General features: G+C 42.4%; 2 protein-coding genes and 1 long non-coding RNA gene across 5 annotated transcripts in view; 1 reads left to right on the forward strand and 2 right to left on the reverse strand.

Moving 5' to 3' along the window:
• The window catches only part of LOC141774982 (uncharacterized), a 1,018,885-nt gene that overhangs the window by 849,567 nt on the left and 153,591 nt on the right, over positions 1-15,727 (reverse strand). The window lies entirely within an intron of this gene.
• hars (histidyl-tRNA synthetase) lies at positions 572-9,472 on the forward strand. Of its 2 annotated transcripts, XM_074647827.1 has the most exons (14): positions 572-842; positions 3,563-3,968; positions 4,107-4,196; positions 4,462-4,581; positions 4,710-4,805; positions 5,244-5,369; positions 5,525-5,632; positions 5,716-5,814; positions 6,083-6,176; positions 6,766-6,893; positions 7,056-7,328; positions 7,456-7,572; positions 8,615-8,761; positions 9,117-9,472. In XM_074647827.1, exons 2-14 carry the CDS (start codon positions 3,864-3,866, stop codon positions 9,174-9,176), a joined length of 1,563 nt encoding a protein of 520 aa, XP_074503928.1. In that variant the 5' UTR covers positions 572-842; positions 3,563-3,863; the 3' UTR covers positions 9,177-9,472. The 2 variants fall into 2 exon arrangements, with proteins under 2 accessions (XP_074503928.1, XP_074503929.1); XM_074647828.1 differs by lacking the exon at positions 3,563-3,968 and having other exon boundaries at positions 654-842.
• dnd1 (DND microRNA-mediated repression inhibitor 1) overlaps positions 10,418-15,727 on the reverse strand; it is a 10,889-nt gene continuing 5,579 nt past the window's right edge. The window contains exons 2-5 of one of the 2 annotated variants that reach the window (XM_074647829.1): positions 14,723-14,828; positions 13,869-14,194; positions 12,726-12,858; positions 10,418-11,237 (exon numbers count right to left, since the gene is read on the reverse strand). In XM_074647829.1, coding sequence (XP_074503930.1) covers positions 10,666-11,237; positions 12,726-12,858; positions 13,869-14,194; positions 14,723-14,828 — 1,137 coding nt within the window. In that variant the 3' untranslated portion in view covers positions 10,418-10,665. Of the gene's footprint in view, positions 11,238-12,721; positions 12,859-13,868; positions 14,195-14,722; positions 14,829-15,727 lie in introns of both variants that reach the window. The other variant, XM_074647830.1, reaches the window with a different exon arrangement.

The raw sequence follows: 15,727 nt of genomic DNA on the forward strand, positions 1-15,727 counted from the left end.
AACTTAACCAGCTGCCCGTATTGACGATGTGCAACAGCGTTTTGTGTTTGTCATGGAACACGCTTCAATGTATGTTCCATATACATAAACTGGTCAAACTAAGATAGACATTTAATTGATTCTACTTTATTGTCATACAGACATTAACAATTTATAGTAAATACATTGTATTTAGGATCAATCAAATATACTATTATCTAGTATAGTAAACAGAAGACATGTTCATTTGATTAAAGTTTTTTATAGTTATATATATGTATTATGTGTTTTACCCCTATCAGCAGCTATAACCCTGTAATTTATTAAGGCTATATCTTCAACCTGGCAATACTGATTTAGCAGTACAATCATTTTATGCAATAATTCAACTGTACAATAATCTGGTTTACTCTGGAATTAACACTGCATTAGTTAAACAGTACATTTAAAATAACATTCTTATTTATACTGTTCTTGCATTTTTATACAATTAATGATAGATCATATATATATACAAACGGAGTTCACTCTGTCACAGAGTGGGAGCAGGGTGTAGGGATGTCTATGGTAGGGACCATGGTAGGAAAGGTAGGAACCGTTCTCTTTACAGGGACCAGATCGGACCAGATTGGAATTGGGCCGGGTTTTACGTGTTTCCGTATCCGCTTTACGCTACCACAGTAAAAGAGCGTCACAGCACCAGTGTTCTTGACAGCTCCAGAGCTGCCGGTGTTTGTTGAGTAGTAGCGGCGACAATACATGAATGAGAAGCCATGGAAGACAAGGCACAGATACAAGAAGCGATTAAACTCCAAGGTGAAGTCGTCCGGAAGTTAAAGTCCGAGAAGGCGAGCAAAGATCAGGTCAGTACTCAGAGAGTCAGCAGAGTTATCTTCATTTAATGGTGATGTGAAGGCGAGTTCTCCACATGCGGTGAGCAGCAGCAGCATGTCCATCTGTAGCATGCAGGTTAACACAACAGGGCTGTTAGCTAGCCCTGATAAACGGAGTAATTCATCCTGGTTATAGCTACATGGAAATACCCCAGACCAAACCCCGTTTAGGTTTCTGTTAAATCATTGTTGACTTTAGTAGGCCACTCCTGCTGTCTGATCTAATGAGTCACTTTATACAATATGAACTTCTTCCTCTGTCATTTAGCTAACGTTGTATGCCGAATTAACTGTAAGACACCAGTCATTTAGAACAGGTCAATAGTTGTATTGTACGGTGCATGTGAGCTCAGTGGTAAGCGAGTCAACATTAAATTGCTCTAAATGTGAGCACTATTAAAGAGTAGCCCAGGTATAAAAGCACAGCTCGCTAGCTCTACGCACTGGGAGCCACCAAGGCCTATAGAAGGAGGCTGGGACACGCGTCATATCTACAGGGGTATCACACATGCGCAGTAGAATCTGTCCTGCACTCGCCGAAATTGAGCCAATCACAACGCAGGACCGCAGCTTCAGTTACACTGCGCATGCGTCATAGCCCATACCCAAGTCCGTCCATGTCCCAACCTCCTTCAATAGGCCTTGGTTCTGTCTAATTTAACGTTAGCTAGCTATTGCTAACACCCACTCAAAAAAAGACAGATTATTGTCATTATTTATTTGCAAAGGGACGTTTTTAGACGACTGTGTCACAATGCGTTCAGACATTAACTTTAAGCGTGTGTATCAAACATGTAAGGATAGGTTAGCTGCTGATGCAATACCTTACCTTATTAACTCAGATCAGAATGCCACACATAGTGACAGTGTGATGCTGACTTTGATATGAGCCAGCACACAGATTATTACTAACAACCAACTCTACCGGTCTTGATCTCGGCTATTATGAACTGCTGGTTCCTCTACTGCTGTTTAACATCTTCTTCTGCTATGCACCAGAGAGGATGTTGCAGCAGATGGAGGGATTTAGAAGTCTTGTGTGAGATAAACGTTTCTTAACAAATGTTTAAAACCTTAATGATTGAAATAAGATAAGATCAGATAAGATATTCCTTTTATTAGTCCTGCAGTGGGGACATTTGCAGTGTACAGCAGCAAAGGGGATAGTGCAAAAAACAAGATGCATCAGCTAACACAGTAAAAAAAGAGCTATACAAAAGTGAAAGTGAAACAAAATATGAACCATTTAAATAGAAGGAAGTATAAAAATAGGAGCAGTATATACAGTATTGACAATAAACAGACTATTAACAAAATTGCACAAGTGGAAAATGATAATTCAGAGTGAGAATGAAATGAAATTCCACCTGAAAATATTAGGTTATTGTCAGTTTTTGGTGTGTAAGTGTAAATTGTCTACTGGGAGCAGTGGCGGTTGTGTTGAAAGCTAGAGTACCACCTGTTTGTCAGTGAACGCTGAATAGTCCACAGATAGCAGCCTCATATAGTCTCTTTTCAGATTTTTCCTCCTGAATTCTCTTCTGTTATGTCAGGGACTGAGTTTCACTTTGACCTGTCTTTTACCACCACGACATCACCACCAGTGACTGCATGTTAATGCCCACACATGGTCTAATCTCTGGACATGATAAAGCTAAACAAAGAGTGTTTCTTTGCACAGTAGACATTTAGACTTGTCATAGTAGGCGAAGCAAAGGTGTTACCAATAACATAAAGTGTCCCTGTGAGCCACAACAGTGTGACAGTGAGCCAGCACGCACAATACCAGCAGGACCCTGAAAGTGAAGCAACTCATTCAAAGTTACACTGTCAGTCATCTTACAGTTTAGTTACTCTTAGAAGAATGCCTTAAAAAAATACAACAGTAACTGCACATTCTCTTTTATCTATGTCTATGTTAGACCTTTTAAGTTTAACACGTGCGAGCCACATCACAGATTGTGATGTCATTTTACGCCCTTGCACCAGAAACCGGACGCACATACAGATAAACGAAGTGGTCAAAAGTAGTCAATGTGCCAATCTGGGGAGCAAATGTAATAAAATGTCTACATGTGCAGGTGTTTTGACATGGGTCACATGTCCCCGGTGTGTTGCCCTTTATAGCAGATACTTGTAGGGCAGGGTGTCGTATAAAATCTGTCGATCCTATTGCGAGTATGATACCTGAGTTACCATAAAGACACTTTTTAGATATCTTACATTGAGAAATATTAAAGTCCTCTTCCCCCACACCTTTTTTATATTTAACAAAAGACAAAGGAAGACACTTTTCAAATTTTAAATGTTTTATAAACTCGGTAGTAAACAGTCAAAAGAAAATAATAGTAGAAACCAGTCAAAAATTCAGTAAACAGGACTACCAATGTGATCAGGCATTCAGTGCCAACTTTTGGTACTTGACAATTCTCAAATTGTTTTCAGAAAAATTATACACTTAACCATGGTTTAAAATGTGAGGAGTTTTAAAATGCTAAACACACTAGAAACACAAAATGCAGTAGACACATCGGTTTGATACTAGGGTCAGAGCAGGGCCTGTATGTATGTGTGTGTGTGTGTGTGGGCTGCATTGGGCTGGCTTCTTTGATTGACTTGGTCTCATGTTCTATCCTCCACGCTGTGATGATGATGATGATGATGATTCGTCATGCCCTGCCCTCCCCTAGTGCTAGGGTTGCTTACCACTTTTCTCCTGTTCTTCTCGCCGGACCCTGGATGACCTCGGTCGGCTTCGCCCTTCATCATCACCACCATCTTCTACCTCACTGTCTGATGAATACAACCCTCCTGGACATCATTGCTCAACTCACTTCCTGGTTCTATTTCTACCGACCATTGTGATTGGCTGCTGTGGCTGGCCCTGTACAATACCACTGGACATTGCTGTGCCCATGATGCACTCCTGAACTTTTTTGCCTGTCCAATATCTGGACTAATTATTTTTTTTGTCCGTGCTGTTGGATAAACATGCTGGGCATGATTTGTGTTCGTGCTTGCTCTGGTCTTTTGGGCTTTCGGACTGCAACACGTGTTCGATCTCTGCATTCTGTCCCTGGGATCACTGTGGCTCAGGTAGGCCTCTGGAGCTGTGTGCGTGTGTTTTTCCTGCAATAAAAAGTTGCCTGAAGTTTTTCAAGATTCTCGCTGGTGTTGACCACTTCTTATCTTCTTGTTTGTGTGTGTGTGTGTGTGTGTGTGTGTGTGTTGCAGATTGATGAAGAAGTAGCTAAACTGCTGCAGCTGAAGGCTCAGATAGGAGGAGATGATGGCAAACATCAGTTTGTCCTCAAGACGGCAAAGGTAAGACCACAATTCTGCTTTATTCAAACACACGCATGCATGTACTGTACACACAGAGCACTGCTCGGATGGAGAATAAAAAGTATCTGTGTTACTAAGACCATATTCCCACCTGGTGTTCAAATATGATCTTTGCAGAACAATACATTCTTCAAAGTAATTTTTGACATTCTCTTAGCCAGTTTATTCACTACAACTGATGGATGCACATCTAATTCACATATTACGGTCAGATTGAAACCCAGCGAATGTGTTTTTCTGTCAGGGAACGAGGGACTACAACCCAAAGCAGATGGCCATCAGAGAGAGAGTCTTCAACACAATCATCAGCTGCTTCAAACGCCACGGAGCAGAAACCATCGACACGCCTGTTTTTGAACTGAAGGTAGATTTTCACAACACAATTTAACGTGCTTGCCACTCAGCTGAATGTGTGCATGTACAGTACTGAGAGGAAAACATAAACATCTCACATTGAAACATGTTATCTCGTGATCTCCCCGTGGTGTGTAGGAAACGCTGACGGGGAAGTACGGGGAAGATTCCAAGCTCATCTACGACCTCAAAGACCAAGGAGGAGAGCTGCTGTCCCTCAGATATGACCTCACTGTATCCTTCAAACACGGTGGAGTCAAACAGTAGTGCAACAGGTCAAATAGCTACATCAACTTCTGAACAGGGCGGTGGAGGAACCTTTAACTAATCAGGAGCGGGGCTGCAGTGTGCAATTCTGCATGCGGGTCGCTGAATAAGTCTTTGTATTAAAGCAGTAATTATTCATTTGTCTATTCGTCCGTCATCACATTTATCGTTTGGTTTTTATTAGGGCTGCCAAAACGCGATAATAACGTGTTAACACAAATTTGTTTTAACGCCACTAATTTCTTTAACGCATTAATGCATCTTGCGATTTTTTTGTAGCTCAGTTTTAAAGCTATAGTGAATAGGTCCCTTGACCTCTGACCTCAAGATATTTGAATGAAAATGGGTTCTAACCCCCAAACTTTGACGAGAGCAGTGTGTTGTCCTTGACTTGCCCTCTTTCAGGTGCCCTTTGCCCGCTACCTGGCGATGAACAAGATAACCAACATCAAGCGGTACCACATCGCTAAGGTCTACCGCCGTGACAACCCAGCCATGACCCGCGGACGCTACCGAGAGTTTTACCAATGCGTGAGTCATCATCAAATGAATGTTTCACTCCTGCCAGGGAACCACAGATCGAGTTACCGGTGGATTTGTTAGATCTCTTGGAAACCGACTTGGTTTAATTCACTTAAAATATTGTCTGCGCCACTTGAATTAATGAATATGTGTGTGTGTTTCAGGATTTTGACATAGCAGGGCAGTATGACGCCATGATTCCAGATGCCGAGTGTCTGAAGATCGTCTATGAAATCCTCAGTGGGCTGGACCTCGGAGACTTCCGTATCAAGGTTGGTAACGTCCGTTCATTGATGTTTACAGATGAAACTTATACAGTAGGTGTCATCCCTGTAACCACGTCCTCCATGTTCAGGTCAACGACAGACGCATCCTCGATGGGATGTTCGCCGTGTGTGGTGTTCCAGATGACAAGTTCCGCACAATCTGTTCAACGGTGGATAAACTGGACAAGGTACATGCACATACTGAGCTTCTCAATTCTGCAAACCCCGATACTCATTTGGAACGCCTGTTCATTTCCAGAAGGTTTAATTAGATGTGTAGACGATGCTCTACAAAGGCAACTATTGTTATGAAGGCACACTTTGAGTCTAGACGGACAGACCGTGGTCATGGTTAGTCTGATGTAAAACCTCTGTTCTTTCAACCATCTCTCTATCATTCATCAATATCTGGCTTTAACCCATCTCCTCATGCCACTTTCTGCTGTTCAAACCCAGCTGCCCTGGGAGGACGTGAAGAAGGAGATGGTGAATGAGAAGGGTTTGTCAGAGGAGGCTGCCGACCAGATCGGGGAGTACGTCAGTATGCAGGGTGAGTCTTTTCCCAAATTCACACCAAGATGTGAGACATCAGTGGCATGTTGGTTGCTAGTAAAGCATTCATCCGTTCCAATCAAAATCCAACCTCTGTTAACTGTCGTCAGAACAGGCTGTCCCGTCAGCAGCACGGACGGCTTCTCACATGGGATTATTTGGTGTTTTTGTACGTGTTTGGTTTTGAATGCTCAAAACAAGCAGTTTGAATGAGTCAACTTTGGCTTTTGGAAATTGTTCACTATTTTCTGATATTTAAAATTCTATACAAGTCAATGAATAGAGAAAATAATAAGCAGATGAATTAGGAACCACAGACTCTGCAGCTCCACAGAGCTTTGTAGCCTCTTTTTGCTCATTAGTTTAGTTGTATGGCTCACAACTTGGTTTCCAGCAGCAGTGGCAGCTGATCTCATCACACAAGGCTCTTGATAAGGTACACTACCCGCTCAGTTGGCGGAGAATGAAACGGAGCTAAAAGAGAATATTGGAATATTGGACTTAAATTAATCAGGTGGACTCCAAATGAATGCTAATCTAGCTCTGTGTCTACTGGATGTGTAAATAGGCAACTGTTTCTGTTGCAGGTGGGATGGACTTAGCAGAGCGCCTCCTTCAGGACCAGAAAATGTCTCAGAGTAAGCTGGCCTGTGCTGGCCTGTCTGACATAAAGCTGCTCTTCAGCTACCTGCAGCTCTTCCAGGTCACAGACAAGGTGAGACATGCTGTTATTCACGCATCCCATGCTATTTTTTTTTAACAATAATGATAATATTTTTATGCACTTTTTTTAGTGCAGAGATATAGCAATCTCATTTACATGGGCACACACATGCGTCCGTCTTCACTTTTCTTTTCTTACTTCCATCATGTCCAGGTGGTGTTTGATCTCAGTCTGGCCCGGGGTCTGGACTATTACACAGGAATCATTTATGAGGCGGTGCTGACTCAGGCGGGTGTGGCCCCGGTGTCCAATGAAGCCCAAAATGGTGCACCTGCAGAGGAGAGCGTGAGTGTGGGCAGCGTGGCTGGCGGCGGTCGATACGACGGCCTGGTGGGCATGTTTGACCCCAAGGGCAGGAAAGTGCCGTGTGTGGGCGTCAGCATCGGCATCGAGAGGATCTTCTCCATCATGGAGCAGAAGGCTGAGGTAAATGCGTCTGCTGTTATGTAAGGCTGGGACGATACACCCGTCTCCCGATTCGATACTATCACGATACTTGGGTGCCGATTCGTTATGTATTGTATTGATAATAAGTGTGTGTTGTGTTGTTCAGGCCTCGGCAGAGAAGGTTCGTACCACAGAGGTTCAGATCATGGTGGCGTCCGCTCAGAAGAACCTGCTGGAGGAGAGACTCAAACTCACCACTGAGCTCTGGAATGCTGGCATTAAGGTGTGTGGTGGGGCCTTGAGTGACCTCTCTCCGGCTGAATATTCAGCCCAAACACTGTAAAAATCCTCGTCCATAACGTCCTCTGCACTCAATATTTTGGGATTTCACTATTTGGAAACGTAGCTAGTTTGAAATACAAGCAAAGAGAAGAACAACGACGTTTTTGAGCGGCACAGCACCCTGCAGCTGCCAAAGCTGAAATAGCACTCTGTAGTTCTTCCTTTCCTCAAACTATGTCAAATTACATCACTGGATGCAGGAAGAACAACAGGTTTTGCAGCTGCGACACAGAGAACATCGGCAACAACTGCAGCATTTAGTATACAGAAGATGACTTAATGTTTGTGTTTTTATGAAAAAAGCATTGAATTATTTATTGTACAGTGGCATTATGTTAACAAACTGGCATTTGAAGTGTTAAAATTCTGAAAATGAACGAATATTTGTTAGTAACAGGACTGAAGTTGGTTAAAAGATCTAACTCGGTGAAAGTAGAAAATAATTTTAATATATAATTTTATGGCAGTTTTTTGACGTGGACATTTTTTTCCTCTAGGGACATCAGAGCAACTTATAAAGGGATACAAAGGGTTAACTAATACAATAATTTTATGCCAGTCCCAATGAGAATACAATTTTTACAGCAAAGCTGCTGACTGGGTATTATTTTCCTCTGTCCACTGTCATCCATTCAAATTGTATATTTTCATTATGGCTAACGGTTATTAACCTTCAGCTGAGAGGAGCTGGGCTCCAGATGACTGTTCAGTCAGTAATTTAACCATCGGTGCACAAGGCCTTCTTAAACGAGTAGCAAGTTGTTTTTTTGTGTCACCATCATCTTCTCTGGTACAGGCAGGGGATATTTTTTTCAGTGTAGGGATTTCTTTTGCAGTGGATGGCTTGGGAGAGATAGAATAACTTTGAGAGATCCTTTTTGATGGGCTTTTTTTTTTTTTTTTTAAAGACTTCTAATAATAATAGTAAAATTCTGAAAAAGTACCTCCAACTGAATGCTGTGTGCGTTTGTGCATGTATCCAGGCAGAGGTGATGTACAAGAAGAACCCCAAACTGCTGAGTCAGCTGCAGCACTGCGAGGAGTCGGGGATCCCCCTGGTGGCCATACTGGGAGAACAGGAGCTCAAAGATGGAGTGGTCAAACTCCGTGTCGTGGCCACCCGAGAGGAGGTACGATTAGTACAGAATACACACACACACACACACACATACATAACAGCTCTCCAAAGTGAAGCCAAAACATCTTGATCGCCCCCTGGTGGCTGGCTGCAGTATAGGTCATAAATTCATGTAAGCGGATGGGACATGGGCCAAACCAAAAAGTCAAAGTACACCTAAAGTCAAAGTACAAGGTACTAATATTTTCATTAAAGTAGGTATTTCTTATCACGCTCAAGAGTTCATTATTCTGCTAAGTTTATTTTTAATTAGTTATTTGATGCCATAAAAAGGGGGTCATGATTGACAGCTGCTCTGAGTGAAGTAGTCAGGACTAACCTCCCTGTATTTGTTTTTCTGTCCTCAGGTTGAATTTTCCAGAGCAGATCTTATAGCTGAGATCAGGAGGAGGACCTCCGAGGCCTAGCCCCGCTCCATCTGTTCAGCTACAGTCCAACCTCATCACCCGATCGCTTCACACAGACACTCTGCAGAGTCTTGTACAGAATCTCTTGTGGTGCTCGCGTTGCACTCTCGAACGCTGCAACAGAGCATGTAGCCAAAAGCAACAACGCTAACTGGAAGTGTGTTTAAAGTGATGTGCTTCTTAAAATGGAGCACTGCCATTAGGGAACACGATCCAGAAAGATGTTACAGTTAGCATGAAATGCAATGTGTTTTGGATTATATCTGAAAGACGTGTACTTGCTTTCAGTGTCAACATTATATATTATTGTGCCATTATTGATATTAACTATTCAAGTCCAAGAAGTCAAAGTTTCTTATTCTCCATAAAAGTTGCTTGAGATCAGTTTCATTAACTAAATCTGTTAGAGCAGCGTTCTTTCAGGATGACAGACTCTGTTAGAGACATTAACATCCTACCTGAACCATGATTTGCAGCACTTCAACTGAACTTCCAACTCATAACATAAGGCTCAATTTCTACCTGTACCAAACGTGGCTATACTGTCAAGTGTCTGAAATAAACACATTCATCATTCTGCTCAATACTAAAAAAAAAACAGCTGCTGTGTTGACTGATTTGTTACCTAAAGTAGGCGTGATTGGAGCAAATCTGATTTAAAAAAAAGTGTTAAGCTGTAAAATTGGAATGTGATTGGTCAAAGTCTCCCGTCACGGGCTAGATTTTTTAAAGCCTGAAAACAGCCATGAGGAGGTGTAGAAGTCTAGTTATCTCTCAGAACACTTGAATTACAATATGCTGAAAGGTTATTTTGGAATTTTTGCCCAATGATGCCAAAAACGTTCTGCCTACTGATGCTTTAAATATATAAATATATTTTATTTCCTTTTCTACGGAGCCCCCATAGACCCACAGGCAAAAATTGTATTAACTTGTTCCCTCGAGTTAGTAAGTCGTTCCCTCAAGTTAGTTAATAAAATTTCCTCCTAAGAGTCTAGGGGGGCTCCGTACTTTCCTATTCTCCCCCCCCCCCCCACACACACTGTTTTCCATCCATCCCCCCTATAGACTCAAATCAACACACTAACAGCCTTGTTCTCTTATTCCCAGACTGTGAACTGGCCTGTATTCACTGTTCTTATCTTCCTCGTGTTGTTCCGTTAGTGTTTTGTCTTGCAATTACAAAATGAATCCATTAATCCTTCATTGCATACGTTTCTATAAAGTAACACCACCATCACATTTTCTTTTCAAATCTCATTTTATGAAATGAGGAACAAAACAAACAGTAACACACAATAAAAAAACATGCATAAAACAAACCACAGAAGTTTAAACAAGACAAACAAGCCTACTACTACTCTAAAAGCATGCATAAATCAACAAATTACATATAAGATAAACATCTTTTTTGGTTTTTATATAACATCATTGACAAAACAACCATTGCTGCAGAGGTAGGTGTGCTGTATACTATCTGATGGGCTTGTCAGTGGGCCAGCTGATTATTGTACACCTTCTGCAGGACCTGCTGGGCCACGGCCCGCTGAGCTTCCTCCAGCGTGGTGGTGGCAGTGGGTCCCGGCAAGATCATGACCAGCCCGTTGAAGACCGCGGTTATCCCGGGGATACACACCTTATAGGCAAAGTAGAGGAATCCATCGGGCCCAGCGTGGCTGCAGCAAATCTCATAGAGCGGCTGGCCGACACCAGTCGCCTCACTTAACTTGTGCAGGAGCATCACGGGGGATGATGAGGATGCTGTAGACGCAGGATGGCCCTGGAAGGAAGAGGAGTAGGAGGAGCTGAGAGGGGGTGGATGCTGGGGGGCAGTCGGTCCTCCAACTGCTCTGCTGAAACCCACGTGGACGGACGGAGGGCGGGCCGCGCGAGGAGGCACGGCCGAGGGCTGTGGAGAGCTCATGATGTGGCGCGGCGGCTTCAGGGGTGATGGCAGGTGGCTCTTTAAAGGTCTGTGTGGAGGTGCTGGCTCGTCCTGGCTCGGCTTCACTGCGGACTGCCATTTGATTGAGATGTTCAACGCAAACTGCCTCCTGAATGCTGGAGACAAAAGAAGAGGAATTACAGTAGTAAGGACCACAGCTATTTTCTACAGAAGCAGAGAATAACATCACTTTAAAAAAAAAAAAAGTCCCTTTTATCTTAAGAATCCATGTGAATTATCTAATTTCAAACGTAATAACGTTTTCTCGTTAACCAGACCTAGACAGAGATAATTACCCAGAGAAGGCCCCTCCAAGAGGTCATTATCAAGATACAGATAAGGGTCGGGTTATGCTACAGAAGAACTGATTCGTACCACCTGTTGTCCAATCATAAGTGGTAATAGCGGTTACAATCGGCCAAACTCTAAGGCGGGATGAAAAGCCAGTCGTCACAGTAAGGTGATATTGTCTAAATACAGGTCTAACGGTCTCTCCTGGACACACAGCTGACCAATAACGGTGTCAAGTGGCTGTGAATGTCGGATTGGACCAGAGCTGGTTTTAGGTCTTGTTTTTCTAGTCTATTGATGCTTAGTATGAACATTACAATAGCACAAAAGGGGAAAAAAAAAAATCACACCTGAACATTTCATTTTAGCAGAAACAGGCATTTAACGCCCAATTACAAGTAAGGAATCGGCCCATCTGTATGTGTCAAATAGTTTAATGAGAACTATAAAACCAAAGTGCAGCCATGATGAGTTTGTGTCTGTTTGGAACATGTTGGTGTTAGTGAACATCTCTGCTCCTGGGTTTAATCTGAACACATTAAACCACAGATCAGTCCTGACTACTACACGTTCAGCCAGAGCTAGAACAACCAGGCAGCGTAGTGCATGAGCATTCAGACTCCAAACTGCTTTACTAGGGAAAAAATATACAAAATATTCTGTTTATTCTGCCCTTATTCCGAAAAAGACAATATTCCTACTAAGCCGTTAACGTGGCTAATGAGAATGAATATTCCACTAATATTTCTGTTTACATGCAGCCATGCATACTTCGATAATCGGAACCGGTGGTGTACTCCCTCTTTCATTCCTTCAACCACATTCTTGAAAAGTTCGGCATTGCGATATTTGCACATATCCAAAAATCTGTTGATATACGACTTTCATAATGTTTAAAGAGTAGGTGTGTTCTCCTTGTGACCAGAAACGTGGGCTTTTCTTTTGGGCCTGCAAACTGTCGGCTAGTTGGTTTGTGTTCAATGCACAGAGCTGATTGTAAACATAGTCCGTTATGTTTCCCTGGCTGCAAACAACCAACCAATCAGAGGTTTGAAGGCAGGAGTAAGAAAGGCAATGTGTCCTTTTTCTGTGCCAGAGCCGGAAAAAGATACATTCATAAAAGACAGCAGCAGAAAAACTGACACAAACAAATTGCATCAAGTGTTTCTTTGATCATTGTGAGAAAATCCTTATTTAAAAGATACTAATAATAATTTTGCATCATATCAAAGGTTGACAACATAAATGGGACCATATTTAAAGCAACACTCTGATCCCATCAGTCCAATCTCCATCAACAGGAGCTCACCTACCTTCCACCAGCACCTTCTTGGCCATAGAAGCAGCATGGTGAGATGAGAAGGTGACTATAGCAGACACCCCCTCTATACCAGGCCCAGCCTTCACAGACGTTCTCTCCACCCCCTCTGCCAGTACACGCAGCACCTGGGAGCAAAACATTAGTTACAAACACAAATATAACATTTATTCACACAGCAGTAACCTAAGTAATCTAAAATATATATTCATATTTCACCACTTCCCATAAGCTGTAGACCTTTGTGGGTTAAATGTTACCAGCTCAACACACAAGAGGCCAGTGGAGTGGTAAGGCTATAGTCTAGACGTGTATGTAACAAAAGCAGGACAGGCAGGGCTGAACAATGCAGCTAAAAAGATGTGACCAGACTCGGTTACGATGGAGCATTATATTCACATTCCAGACATCTTTAATATTCATTTTTTTCTTATTGACAATATGCATTTGAGTGCCTTAACTGTTACAGTAAGATTTATGGCCGATGAGACACTCTTAAATGATTACATTTATAAAATAAATGACAAAGAAAATGTATTCATCATTATTGTTTTCCCTGCTGTACCGAAAACACACCGAACCATGACCCCAAAACTAAGGTACATATCGAACCCTAATTTATAATATTTTCATAATTTTATCTTGCCGTCAGACAGCCCTTTCCGACGGAGAACTGAAGCCGTTATATCCATCTATGCTCCCTTCAAAGCCACCAGACTCCATTGACAAAACCTGAAATTTTACGTCTTCACACGGTAGTTGCTGGTCTACCGCTGCTCCACTGCTCAATTGGTTTGTGTTGTTGTGTGACTTTGGTGAATCCAAACCCTTTAAAACACTAAAAAATGGCTTCAGTTCCCCGTCCGAAAGTGCTGTCTGACGGCAAGGTAAAGTGGTGAAAATATTCCAAATATAGCATACACTGATGTCGATTTTTTCAGGTGGCTAAAATACGTTTTGCTGCTCCCCCTAGGGGCATGCCGACCGCCATTACAGTGGGTAATACACCTACTATGAATAAGTACCTCATACAACCCCACTTCAGCTGTGTAGTAACCTAAACACAGTAGGTAATGAGAAAAAAACACAACAACAATGGTGATTGTGATGTGATGTTTCTATGACAAAGCTGTTGTACCTGCAGTAGGTCCTGTTGCCTGGTGGTGGCCGGCAGGTTTCCGATACAGAGGTGTCTCTTCTCCGTGCTGCGGCGGACACTGAGGCGGAAGCCGGGCTCCAGCATGTGACCGTGCAGCAGGCGGATGGCTTCAGTAGCTACGGCCGGCGAGCCGTATTTGCCGTAGGCGAAGCCGCGGTTCTGGCCGCTGAAATTCATCATGAGCCGGAACTCCCAGAGGGGCCCCACGGAGCTGAAGAGGGGAATCAGCAGATCCTCGTAGGTGTCCCGAGGGACCTGGCTGATGAAGACCTCACAGTGGGCTCCTGGGGACGGCCCGTCCCACTCTGACAGCAGAATGGAGAGGAGATGCCAGTTGGTGATGCTGCCTGATTATTTGCTACATTTATTACGTCTCATCAGGTGAAATGAAAAATCTAACAATGTACAATTACTTGCTGCTTTGTCTGCTCAGATATCCATTAAAGGATAAGGCTGGAGTTATGAGTTCCAGTACCAAAATGTTCATATTTTAAAGTTGTTTCGGTTGAATTTTCACAACAGAGGTTCAATTTGCAAAATTCTGAACCAAAAACCAACTTTTTAAGATATTTTGACTGTATATTTTTTCAAGAAGGATTATTTAAATTTCCTTGAAACTTTTTTTACGGGAAAATGTTAATATTCAATATTAATTTGTCACTATTTTCTGTCATTGATAGACTAAAAAATTAATTGATAGAACATAAGAAGACTAATGGATACTGAAATCCAGCTTTAGTTCCACATGTTTGTCTCTCTTAGTTTCTCCAAGGAGTTCATTTCATGGTCGTCTTGTGTAAAGGCAGTGTGTTTTGAGCTGAGCAGCCTCTCACCCTCAGGTGGTCCTCCATACTTCCTCTGGCCGTTTACTTGTTTCAGATTCGTATCGGTGGCTTTCAGCCAGGTTTCCAGCGCCTTCACCCGCTCAACATTCAGCACCTGAGGGAGAAACAAAGTGGGAACAACTCCTCCGCAACAGCACCTTTCCAACGAACAGGAAAGACCAATCCTCATGAACAGGATCAGTGTCTGTCCCCGTGCTTTAGCCCATTTATTCAAAATCAATTATACTTCAATAGATTATAGCTAACAACAGCTGGCTTGCAGATCGGTATTAGAACATGAAACTAGATAGCACCCTGGTTTTTGGTTATTGTGATACAGCTTAAATATGGCCTCTTCCACGTCTCTCCCGGGCAGCAAAGTGATTCCATTTCCAAAACTTATTACACTGTTCTCACTGATTGAATTGAGCAATTAGAAATTAGAAATCTGGTGACCTCACACACATTTACCCCTATGGACTATAAACAGAAACCCTTTGACATTGTACAGATTATGGCATTGCATCATTTTCAGGAACACATTAGGCTACTACAGCAGGCCAGCATCACTACAAGTAATAAGGACAAGAACCGACTGCTGCTGTTCATTATCTGAAGTCTAATGGTGTTGAAAGCAAATCCATCACAGACTGCATCCACAGAGAAACTGGAGTCTGTCCCAACAGCTACAGTAGTGGTACTGAACACTTAAATCAGCACTCCATTGGTTTAGTGCTCCACTCCTGAAACATTGTCAGACTCACGATAGCAGTTTAAAAAAATAAAATCTAAATCAATGCAACAGAATAAGAGATATTGTCTTTTTTATTCCATTACATTATTCTACCTTGTCAAATGCTGGCCTACATTACCCACGATGCAACTCAACTTCCAACAGATGGGTAAAAGAACGTTTATTGATAAGAAGTGAAAGTCAAGTAGTCTATCCACGTATGTAAGTTTTTACATGTATAAACATTTTTTATTGCCAATGTGTTAACAGGTTGTAACCTA

Source organism: Sebastes fasciatus, chromosome 10, assembly GCF_043250625.1.
Source record: "Sebastes fasciatus isolate fSebFas1 chromosome 10, fSebFas1.pri, whole genome shotgun sequence".
Classification (NCBI taxonomy): domain Eukaryota; kingdom Metazoa; phylum Chordata; class Actinopteri; order Perciformes; family Sebastidae; genus Sebastes; species Sebastes fasciatus.

What these genes read in the sequence shown, in the direction of transcription:
- hars (XM_074647827.1), top strand. Translation starts at nt 3,864, where the DNA reads ATGCTGGGCATGATTTGTGTTCGTGCTTGCTCTGGTCTTTTGGGCTTT. An exon ending in ACCGAGAGTTTTACCAATGC is followed by an intron (nt 5,370 to 5,524) that starts GTGAGTCATCAT and finishes TGTGTGTTTCAG; the next exon opens with GATTTTGACATAGCAGGGCA. An exon ending in TCGGAGACTTCCGTATCAAG is followed by an intron (nt 5,633 to 5,715) that starts GTTGGTAACGTC and finishes CTCCATGTTCAG; the next exon opens with GTCAACGACAGACGCATCCT.